General features: G+C 36.6%; 1 protein-coding gene across 2 annotated transcripts in view; it reads right to left on the bottom strand.

The window, feature by feature from the left end:
• capn5b (calpain 5b) overlaps positions 1-12,666 on the bottom strand; it is a 56,371-nt gene that overhangs the window by 623 nt on the left and 43,082 nt on the right. The window contains exons 11-14 of one of the 2 annotated variants that reach the window (XM_051677022.1): positions 10,968-11,164; positions 10,605-10,726; positions 4,226-4,362; positions 3,175-3,318 (exon numbers count right to left, since the gene is read on the bottom strand). In XM_051677022.1, coding sequence (XP_051532982.1) covers positions 3,175-3,318; positions 4,226-4,362; positions 10,605-10,726; positions 10,968-11,164 — 600 coding nt within the window. The remainder of the gene's footprint in view (positions 1-3,174; positions 3,319-4,225; positions 4,363-10,604; positions 10,727-10,967; positions 11,165-12,666) is intronic. The other variant, XM_051677023.1, reaches the window with a different exon arrangement.

The raw sequence follows: 12,666 nt of genomic DNA, 5'->3' as shown, positions 1-12,666 counted from the left end.
ATTTTTACTACGTTATAATGGGCAACATTCCTGTCTTTACACTATTGGTTTTAATTTAGTAAGTTTATATAAATGCATAATTTATTGAGATTTTTGAAAGGGACTTTTACGACAGCTGAATTTTACAGCGGCGCTCTGTTACTGGAGTTGAGTCCACCACTGCAGCAGCAGCAAGCACGCCAAATAAACACTTTCATCGCTCCACACCATGAAAGAGAGTAGTTTCGTCATGCAGTGCCTTGAATTTACACCAAGACAAGTGGATATTTCAAGATTAAAATTGCAGCGTGGTAAATTTTGGCGATTATGATAACGTGGGCTTGTCTGTGCCAATGTCATTTTCAGGGTGATTCTGTAACTACGGGCTCTTATGACTTCAGTTTATAAGTATACATTTTTATATCAGTGTTGCAATTTATCAGTTCCTAAATCCATGTAAACATCTGTGTTATGTGTAAATGTCTTATGCTTTGCGGATCGCATGCTTGACTTTTGGAGCACGAGCTGACATATATCTGTGCCTGCACAGCATTTCTGTGTTTGTTAGATGTGGCGTGTTTTTCTCATGGACAACAAAAACAAGCTCTGAACTTAAATAAGCCCAACACACTTCCAAATACAGAGATAACTTGCAGTTTACCCTTAGTGTACAGAACTAATGATCTAAATTATCTTGACACTGAAAATACTGTAACTACACTGATCTAAGTATCCATACAGGACTTTTGAAATAGTGACAGTAGTTGTTAATAAAGCATGATCTTGTTTCGTTTTATTCAGCATTACATGTAATTGGGCCTGTGGGACATTGTTCACGTTTTTCACCATAATAATTACTAGAAACTGATTTCCAAACTTCTCGTCTAATTGACAGATTCGTCCAAATCTGACAAGTGTCCTTAAAGTGATAGTTCAAACATAAATGAATTTTCTGTCATAAATTCCCGCCCTCATGTTGTTCCAAACCTGTGTGACTTTGTGTATTTTGTGGAACCCAAAAAAGATTTTAGACATAATGTTAGAGACTGATAGTCTCAGTCACCATTCCCTTTTAAAATATGGAGGAAAAAAACATGCAATGACAGTAAATGGTGACTAAGGCTAACATTCTGTCTGAAATCTCTTTAATTGTGTTGCATTTAAGAAAGTCATGTGGTTTGAAACAACATGAGGGTGTATGATGACAATTTTCATTAATAATAATAATAATTATAATTAGTAGAATTATTATTATTCTGTAATACATGTTAAATATGTATTATGTAATGGAATATTAGGGCTTAATCATCCATTTGTTTTATGTGGAAATAACTAGTTACTCGCTACTTGAGTATTCTTTTAATTGGACACTTTCTTACTCTTACTCGAGTAGTTTTTACATTACTACTTTTACTTCTACTTGTGTAATAATTTTTTTTTTTTTAAAGTAATTTTACTTTTACTTGAGTAAAGATTTTGGGTACTCTACCCACCTCTGTTGGTCAGAAACAACCTGAAATATAAGTTATATCTTCATGAGCTGTTAGCTCAAGAACCATTGTTACTGGATCATTGAGTCAGTGAGTTAAACTCGAGAACCAGACCAGTCTGATTCAGGAATTAATCATTTAGACAAGTGTTTTGTGAATTTATTGAAAAAAAAAAAAAAATTCAAAAAAAAATAACAGGCTCCAAAGAACGATTGTTTACAAATAAGACAGCTGTACTTTTTTTTAGCGAATGCCGCAAAGACAGCTAGGGCAAGTGTCAAGAATTTCAGTGAACAAAAACTTACATTTTATTGAGTTCCGCACACAAAGCTATTGTATGGCTTCAGCAGACTTGAAAAATACATGTTACTTTCGATGGTGCTTTTGCATCCTTTTTGAAACTCTCTAGTCACCATACATTGTATTTGCATGGAAAAGAGTAACCGGTACATTCTCAAAAATTCTCCTTTTGTGTTCAACTGACAAAATATCAGCATATGGGTTTGGAACAACATGAGGGGAAGTAAATCATGACAGCATTTCCTTTCTAGGTGAACTATTGTTTTTCATGTAAAAAAACAACAGGATATGAAAAACAGGAGAAGGCTGACAGAAGGCATTGGGCCTCATTCATGAAACATGAGCAGAGCAAATTTTTGTGTAAATTGTTCGTAAAGCCAGTCTGACGTAATTTTTCTGATTCATGAAAGTTTTCGTCTTTTCAAAACATTAGTCAGTAGGAACAAAATTTACACCTGCTCCCAACCATGTGTAAATCATGCGTAAGACATACAAATGTGTTGGGTTCATTCAGACAAACTGCCATAACTACATTTTGATAGAAGTAAAATTAGAATAATTAAATTAGTGAAATGAAAAAAAAAAGTTTTTATTTAGAAACTTTTATTTGCTGCTTGCATTTTATTTTTTCAAAGTATAGTTTTTCCCAACTCTGCTTATTTCCAGCAGACATTCTGGACATGGGTTTGCATTTGATTTTTGAAATAATAATAATAATAATAATAATGCACTTTAATGTGACTGGCTGGACTGTTTATATATATATATATATATATATATATATATATATATATATATATATATATATATATATATATATATATATATATATATGAAAGAGCCTGCACAGCTTTTAAATCTGCAATATCTTACAGCGTTTTGGTCAAAGACCTTCTTCAGGCATTCTATCAATTTCTTTGAAAATTGTTCTTGTTGCAAGTGAAAAAGAACCTCTGATTACAGCAAAGATGACTAAGTTCCTCACTTTCTTTTTAGATGTGACTGTTTGCATATATGTTAAAAGCTTCCTATTCTCATTTACTAGTGAGTCTAAAGCCTTCCTTATATGAAGTTTTCATGGCCGTGGATTATGATAATTGTGAATGAACGTGCATGTGCGCTCTATTTATGAACATCTGAAATTCACTAACATGCACAAGTTGTACTAACAAATCTGTGGAATATGAAGCGCTGAATCCGAATATGAATATGAATCCGGCGGAAAGTTTTTGGGAAGCTCCATTTTACGTGGAAATGACTCCCAATTCTTTCGTATATTTACAAAATTTTCATGAATGAGGCCCATTGTGTGTAATGTGAAGAGCAGATGAGGAATCAAGCCAGAGACAGAACACTTGGTTAATGATCAGATGTTGGTCAAAGTGGTGCAGGTGATTACACGCACAGCCAGTGTGCCAGGAAGGTTGTTGTCTTGGCGAGTGCCCTTGTCTTTAAGGTAAACTGTGTGCTGCTCTTGGCGGTCATTAGGGTCACTAAAGAGAGTTACCTGACCCAGGAAGGTGTCAACAATCACATTCTTATTGTAGATCTTAATTCATCAAGGAGGAGTCAAAGGAAAGGGGTCAAGCAGAAGGAGAAGAAGAAAGAAGACATAAGGGAAGAGGAACAGATCAGCATAAGAAGGAAATGGAAGATCTTTAGCAGTTGGGGAAAATGACTGAAAGACCCCATGAAATTGCTTGACGTGCTAAGTACACTGTATATTTACAATGTATATACGAAGTACATACAAGCATTGTATTACATTAAAAAAAAATTCAGTTGGCTTTAGTTTCATCACAGCCATCACATCCATAATTTGCTACTTGTTAGTTGGTTGCAGGTGGTATTAGGGGGAGGGACATTTTCACTCTAGAGAGCATTTGGACAAAATACTGTGTAGTCAAGATGAATCATTAATATTTTGGTCAATTTTTGACTTCAGGTTTTTTGTTTCACAGTGGATTTCCTGTGAATGTCACAATCAAGTCAGTCTTCCTAAACTCTCAAACTACTGCAAATCTGTATGTCTCAGTATTCTGCAATACAACTGAAATATATTGTTTCTATACTTTTAATTAACAACTTTAAAGAAATAGTTTTATATTTTCCATAATTTTTAATAAGATTACGTAATTCACAATGTTTCATTCCCTCATTAAAGACGTTAAATACGCAGTCTTGTATCTTTTTCTTTTTGTCCAATTTTCTAATACTTTTTTTTGCTTCAAATCAAAGTCTGTAATGTTCTGATTAATCTCGGAGATGGTTGGTTTGGTTAATGGCTTAGAACTCTTTTATGAAGAATTTAATGAAATCCCTATGGAAGAAATGATTGGGGTAAAATACTTCCAGAACTAAGACAGCTGAAAAAGTGGGTGGGCAGTGTTGATCTCTATTTACATTTCATGAGGTCTTTAAAGAGAAAGAGACATAATTACATTCTTTCAACTCACCTCGATGTGAATGCCTTCCTTTGGCTTTTTGCGGTAGAATATTCCCTTAATGTCAAAGTTAGGGCAACGTGTGTCTTTGTGCACGGGAGAGCGAACCTTCTCCCCCTCACAGGTAATGATCACATAAGGGTCAGAGGCTAAAGAAGAAAAAAACTGTCAGAAACACATTTAGGGCTCTATTTTCATGAGTGCACAAAGTGCAGATGTTGTGATACGACGCGCAACGTCTTATCCAATTTTTGTGAGCGCTAATTCTAAGAGCAATTTTCGTGCCAGTGCAAAATGCAAGTTGGCGTGGGTGGGAGTGTTTGTGCTATATGTGGGTGTATGTGCGCAAAGTGTGGGTGTATTGTATGTAAATGAAGTTGCGCAAAGCGCAATTTTCTATTTTCCTGAGAAATAGGTGGTTGCACAAAGTAGTTTCAAAAGGACATCTGTTTTCAGCGCGAACTCAGTTCCTGCATTTGCAGTTTGGAGATTCCACCAGCAGATGGTAATAAAGTTCATGTACAAACTCTGAAAATACAGTGAAACATCAAATTATGTCCATGACATTATATTTTGATTATATTTTCGTTTCATTTAAAGTGTAATTTGAATTTAGAATTCTTTTTGGTTTAATTTTTTCATGTTTCAATAAATATAGCTGAGCGTAAATCCAAATCCCGACGAGAACCAAATTTCTAATGTGTATAAAAGGAGCAGAATTCATTTCATACAGTCCTTTTACACTGCCAACTTCTTATGAATGTGCTGTTTTTGTTTATATCGCTTGACATACACACTACTCTCTCCCACCTGGAAAAAAAGAACACTTATGTGAGAATGTTGTTTGTAGACTACAGCTCAGCATTCAACACCATAGTGCCCTCCAAGCTAGATGAGAAACTCCGGGCTCTGGGCTTAAACAGCTCGCTGTGCAGCTGGATCCTGGACTTCCTGTCAAGCAGACGCCAGGTGGTTAGAATAGGCAGCAACATCTCCTCATCACTGACCCTCAACACTGGAGCCCCGCAGGGCTGTGTTCTCAGCCCACTACTGTATTCCCTGTACACACATGACTGTGTGGCAACACATAACTCCAATGCCATCATTAAGTTTGCTGATGACACGACGGTGGTAGGTCTGATCACTGACAATGATGAAACAGCCTACAGAGAGGAGGTGCACACTCTGACACACTGGTGTCAGGAGCACAACCTCTCCCTCAACGTCAGTAAGACAAAGGAGCTTGTGCTGGACTTCAGAAGAAAAGACAGAGAACACAGTCCAATCACCATCAATGGAGCATCAGTGGAGAGAGTCAGCAGCTTCAAGTTCCTGGGCGTCCACATCACTGAGGAACTCACATGGTCCGTCCACACTGAAGTCGTTGTGAAGAAGGCTCATCAGCGCCTCTTCTTCCTGAGACGGCTGAGGAAGTTTGGAATGAACCGCCACATCCTCACACGGTTCTACACCTGCACTGTGGAGAGCATCCTGACTGGCTGTATCTCCGCCTGGTACGGCAATAGCACCGCCCACAACCGCAAAGCACTGCAAAGGGTGGTGCGAACTGCCAGACACATCATCGGAGGTGAGCTTCCCTCCCTCCAGGAAATATATACAAGGCGGTGTGTGAAAAAAGCTCGGAGGATCATCAGAGACTCCAGCCACCCTGGCCTCAACATGGGCTGTTCTCACTGCTACCATCAGGTAGGCGGTATCGCAGCATCAGGACCCGCACCAGCCGACTCCATGATAGCTTCTTCCCCCAAGCAATCAGACTTCTGAACTCTTGATCTCCCACGATCAAAATACATCAGCCCTGCACTTTATTACTCTTTTATCTCACACCGGACTGTCATAAATTATATTACTGTTATTATATTATGTCTCTCTTAACAACTGACTATCAACCGACAGCCTGAATGTCAATACAGTACAATACTGTACATTCTATATATATATATATATATATATATATATATATATATATATATATATATATATATATATATATATATATATATCTTTTTATATATATTTTAATTTTTATTGAATAATGTGTATCTATATAGTATCTATATAGTAAAAAACAAAAAAACAAAAACAGCATATTGTATACTGTACAGTGTATGTTATTATTTGTATATTGTTGAGTGTAATTATGTGTATAACAGATGTTTAAATTGTGTTGTGTTAATTTGATGTTTTAAGTTGAGTGTAATTATGTATAACAGATGTTTAAATTGTGTTGTGTTAATTTGATGTTTTAAGTTGAGTTTAATTATGTATAACAGATGTTTAAATTGCGTTGTGTTAATTTGATGTTATTGTAAATTGGTATATGTCTCATCACTGTTACGACTGCTATGTTGATCGGAACTGCACCCAAGAATTTCACACACCATTGCACTTGTGTATATGGCTGTGTGACAATAAAGTGATTTGATTTGATTTGATTTGACAGGGAATGGATTATATAATAGGATGCAGACTGTGCCGGAGAAGAACCTCAGAATTAAATTGCACTTGACCCAGCTCATTAGCACACGCAATTGCACCAAACCACTTGCCCATTGACTTTGCATTTATGACTTATGGCATAGCACTGTGCTCTTTTTGTAATTAACATGTTTTATTGATTCAAAGATAATAAAACAACAGAGAAAAACACAACATATACACACCGAATCAACATTTAACTTTTAACCCTCACTAATATCCCTCCCCAAACACCAACCCCACCCAACCCCAAAGAACACCCCTGTGGTCACATAAAATGATACACACACAAAAAGAAAAAAAAGAAAATAAATAAAATAAAAAATAAAATATATAATAAACATGCATAATTAAACTAAACTTCTCTCTCCTCATCCCTTCCCCTAGAGTCCCCCAAAACCACCAAATACCTACTCCATTTCCTGAAAAACAAGTCCTCCAGCCCCAGCCTTCTATCTGTCATCTCCTCAAAAGTCGCCACCCTCCCCATCTCCGCACACCACTCCGGAAATGGTGGCACTCCATCTGACTTCCAAACCCTTAAAATAATTTGTCTGCCAATCATCATGCTAGTCAGAACCCAATTTTTTATATATTTGTCCCCCAAATTTATAACTGCCCCATCGCCCAAAATACAAAGTCTGGGGCAAAGTAAAATTTGAGTGCCCAAAATGTCACACAAATAATTCTGAACCTTTAACCACAAATCTTGGATCTTAACACATCCCCAAAAGACATGGGTTGTGTCTCCAACTTCTTATTGGCATCGCCAGCAGGTAGGTGTGTCTTTAAGACCAAGCCTATATAATCTAGAGGGGGTCCAATAAAATCTATGTAAAATCTTAAATTGCATTAGGCGAACCTTTGCATCTCTAGAAGCAGACTTGACATTTTTTAGAATCTTAGTCCACACTCCTTCGTCCAATACCAAGTTCAAATCTTTCTCCCATAATCTCTTGATAGAAGTTAAAGCTCCATCCCCCAGACTCTGAACTAACTGGGAGTAATACACTGATGCCTCATGACCTTTCCCAAAAGCAGTAATCACCTCTCCCAAAGTATCTGCCGCTTTATGGGGGTGTGCGCTACTCCCAAAAACAGTACAGAGCATGTTGCGCAGCTGTAAATACCTATAAAACTGAGATCTGGGAATCCCAAAATGATGACCCAAATTCTCAAAAGATCTCAACACTCCACTCTCATACAGGTCGCCGAATAGTGCTAGTGCTCTTAAAACAGGGCCCTTAATATGGCATGATACAAAGCGAGATTCTGCTGGTTCTACCACTGATACACTAAACATTACAATGCACATGCATTGGATATGGTCCACAATGGAGATAAACAAAACAAAGGTACAACAGGTTTTGATTAGTGATTTTAAAACTGTTTTTAGGTCTGAACCACTGTACGATTGCATGATTAATGTGAGTAACACTGTAACTATCAAGACAGCTGTTTTTTCACAGAAGTTAGAAGACACTAGTTTCACTGCTTTACTGCAGTATTTGTCCCTCAAAACTTTTAACGCAGGGAACTTGGGTTTGTCTGTCACGGATGCATTGCAAGAGGTGCAAAGAATGTGAGCTGCTCTTCAAAGGCAATTTACATTTACATCTTAATTCATTTAGAAGACACTTTTATATTAAGTGACTTACGAATGAGGAATACAGCAAAAGCAATTCGTCATAAAAAGGTAATAACAAAAAGCACTGCAATATAAAGTTTCAAATTGCTCAGAGAAGTACAAGTAGGGAGGAAGGTGAGAGACAGTGGTGAAAGAATGGAGTGAGAGTTTTTATTATATTTTTAATCATAAAGAAAGAAGACAGTGCAATAGGAATGGGCCAAGTGCTCAAGAAAGAAATGCGTCTGTAGATGTTTCTTGAAAATAGTTAGCGAATCAGCTGCTCGGGTGGAGTTTGGCATTTATTGTGTCAAATTGTGTAAAACTAGCCATGCTGAAAACATGGTAATAGAAATTTGAATTAATTTCGCCTCCACTATTTAGTGTTTTATCCCAACAAATAAATAATTAGTAAATGAGTTACAGTGTGACATAACAAACACATTTCAGAAATAGGAGTAATCTTTCAATACTCTCTATGCTTACATTTCTACGAGGGGAGGGAAATATATGCTAGTGGCCTCTAGAGTCAGTACCTCCTGTGTAGAAGTCAGACCGTGTCTTGTGAGGGATCAAGCAGTGCAGCTCTGTGTATGGTCAAAAGAGGTTCCTATTTACTTATCAAACAGCATAGGAGTCTGAACAATAATGGTCTAAAATTGTAAATGACTGCAGATCGTATAGCATTGGTTTTAGGGACTCTGGGAGATATCAACTGTGCAAGTTTTTTTCTTTTTTTCTTTTTTTAAACAAATCAAAGCCACAACATGCAGTGCCCCCAGAAAGTACTTGGACCCTTGACCACACATACAATTTCCAAGAATGTCTTTGTATTAGATAAGACAATATCAAACCAAGCTGTACTTTACAATGCATGTAGGCGTTATGACCAAAACTGAACACGTACTTTGAAATTTGCAGACAAATCAGAAGTGTTCCGCTTTGGTAAATTATTATAACAATAATTTTGCACTGTACATATTATTGTAATCAGTAAATACATCAAACTGATCAAATAGCCATGTGTCATATCTTGTTGAAAAGCTCTCCAAGTGTATAATACAACCAGCCTATTTGTTTTCCTTACAGACAAAAATCTAGCGAGTAATAGCTAAGTACTTGTCTTTGACATGAATGTTACGTTAACAGGTGTTGCTTATAAGATGTATTTTCTCTTATAACTTCACGAAAAATAAACAGAACATAAAATATCACATACCATTACTTTGAAGAGGGGATTCCTGTTAAAACGAGCCCACACACAACATAATTGGATGCACAAATCATTAAATAATCCACATGAAGCACAATGTGCACACAGTACATATTGTGCTATCTGGCTAAAAACACGTTAGCTTTCCTGCATAAGATGAATTCAATGATGTAGTATGTTATCCAGCGTCATGGAACGCTAAACCTCCTAAAGGTATTAGGATTCGGATCGCTGCAACCAGAGATAGAGGTCATCCAAATATGGGCAGAGAGGATCGTTCAGTCTATCGTTATACATGGTTACTCTTATCGTTACTCATGCATGCATGCTTTGGAGAGAGAGCCTACCTTTAATCATTATTGTATTTATATGTGTAATTTGTTCTTAAGTACAATTTTTATGTTTTATTTGTATGGAGAGGCTTTTGGACACTAGGATAAATTATTTTTGTAATTCTATAACTTTTGATTGCTTTGTCGTATCAACACAACAATTTACTCAGTTACAGGTGACATGATTGGAAAGAAAACAAATGTTTTTCGGAGCCACCTTATTTACACCCTGAGATAATGACAAATCAGAAAAAAAGAATAATATGTAAATATTTGGCTCAAGTTGTTTTGTGATTTTTCAGCAGTTTCTAAGGCTGAGAGTCTCATAATTTATCATAATTTATATAACTAAAATATTTTTCTTTTAAATGTTACCAAACAATTGACCCTATTTTTATTATTTTTTTATTATTATTATTTTTTTTGTAGAATTATAAGCCTTTAATTTTGGGCATGCCACTGAAACAGGAAATTGTTAAAAACACCTTCAGAGCTTAAATGGTTAAAAAATATTGCACATTTTTCAAACAAAACATTTCACAAAAAGAAATTTGTGTCCAAATACTTTTTGGGACCACTGTGGATATCAAGGGAATCCAGAAAATGGAAAAATGTTAGAGAAGAGAAATCCAAAACAAATTTTATCATGGAACTCTGAACAAATACTCTGCTACAGTATATTCACCTGTTACTTACAGTATAAAGCAATAGTAGGCATACCTCCATTGGAGTCTTGGCCCTGCAAGCCCATGGCACTTAACACATGCACTTGTGTGACCAGCTGAGGGTAACCACACATACCGGTCCAGCATGTCTGTGGAGGCTCGTCCAGAGTTAATTCTCTGATGAAATATAAGCAGGGAAGACATCAGCCTTCCTGGCCAGGTATATTACCCATTGCTACATAACAGGGGTTAAACTGCACTTTTGTATCAAAACTATAGATGGAAATACCCCAAAACACTACAGCAAACTGGTAGCATATAGAAAAGCAGTACTATTTGTGTGGTGGTGGTGGATGGTGAGGTTTAATAGGAAAACGAAGTGCAGGTCCTGAGATTTATTTCAGAGATTTCTTCTTACTTGCAGTCTGAAGGCACATCAGTGAAGACTCGGAGCAGAAACTCTCCTTGTTGACAAGGGTCAAAGGTTGTGGGAATAATGACATAACGCCCCTCCTTTAGCTCTTTCCTTAGAAAGACGCAGCGAGAGTTGATGTAGATTGACCCTGCGACCTTCTGCTGTGCAGAGTGCATTCTGTATTTTCTATTCAACTCCACCTGGTGGAAGAGAAGAGGCTTGATCAAGACATCGAAATTAATCAATAGCATACAAAATTTGTCATCTCAACTAAAGGGCCATGAAAATGTATTTATAAACTTTCACAATTTCATTCTTGTTTTTTTTTCCCTATTTTATTCTTATTCTAATTTTTTTTTTTTTTTTAAAGAGCACCTATTATGGTTTTTCAAATATTACCTTTCATGTAGTGTGTTATATAACTGTTTGTGAATGTACAAAAAGTCTGCAAAGTGTCAAAAATCAAAGTGCACGACAAATGGAGTTATTGACTCCCAAAAGAAAGAACCGATTCTGAACACCTGAAACAAGTCGTTAGTAATTCTAGACTTACTTCCTGTACTAACCTACGTAACATGGTAACAAAAAACCCGCCTCTGGTCTTCATTGGCTGCTCGTGAACAGCTTTGACCCACTCAAACACTACACTAAGCGGTAGACCAATCACAACAGACTGGGACATCTGACCAATCAGAGCAGAGTAGGCTCTCTGAAAGGAGGAGTTTAGAATGAATCCTTTAGAACGGATCATTGAACGAGTCGTTTTTGACACTGAGAAAAAAAGGTAATGCTGCAATTTAAATTATGAGCAAATTAAAGTGTTTTTTGTCCTTGGATGCACGTAAATCTATTGTATGAGACCTTTAAAACAAAATTAGGCATGTTTAAAAACCATAATAGGTGCTCTTTAACAAATTTATTCTCTTTATGTTAAGATATTTTTCAAATGCACAGTTTGAACTTGAGTTGACACTGACAATGTGTACACAGCTGAAGTCAGGAGTTTACATACACTTAGGCTGAAATCATTCAAACTAATTTTTTAACCACTCCACAGATTTAATATTAGCAAACTATAGTTTTGGGAAGTAATTTAGGACATCTACTTTTTCCAACAATTGTTTACAGACAGATTGTTTCACTTTTAATTGACTATATCACAATTCCAGTGGGTCAGAAGTTTACATACACTAAGTTAACTGTGCCTTTAAGTAGCTTGAAAATTCCATAAAATGATGTCAAGCCTTTAGACAATTAGCCAATTAGCTTCTGGTAGGAGGTGTACCTGTGGATGTATTTTAAGGCCTACCTTCAAACTCAGTGCCTCTTTGCTTGACATCATGGGAAAATCAAAAGAAATCAGCAAAGGCCTCAGAAAAAACATTGTGGACCTCCACAAGTCTGGTTCATCCTTGGGAGCAATTTCCAAATGCTTGAAGGTACCACATTCATCTGTACAAACATCAGTACGCAAGTATAAACACTATGGGACCATGTAGCCATCATAACCCTCAGGAAGGAGACACAATCTGTCTCCTAGAGATGAATGTAGTTTGGTGCGAAAAGTGCAAATCAATCCCAGAACAACAGCAAAGGACCTTGTGAAGATGCTGGAGGAAACAGGTAGACAAGTATGTATATCTACAGTAAAACGAGTCCTATATCGATATAACCTGAAAGGTTGCTCAGCAAGGAAGAAGCC

This window comes from Myxocyprinus asiaticus, chromosome 38 (genome assembly GCF_019703515.2).
Source record: "Myxocyprinus asiaticus isolate MX2 ecotype Aquarium Trade chromosome 38, UBuf_Myxa_2, whole genome shotgun sequence".
In the NCBI taxonomy this organism is placed as follows: domain Eukaryota; kingdom Metazoa; phylum Chordata; class Actinopteri; order Cypriniformes; family Catostomidae; genus Myxocyprinus; species Myxocyprinus asiaticus.
Note: the sequence above shows the minus strand (reverse complement) of the source record. Positions and strands in the feature narration are given on the sequence as shown.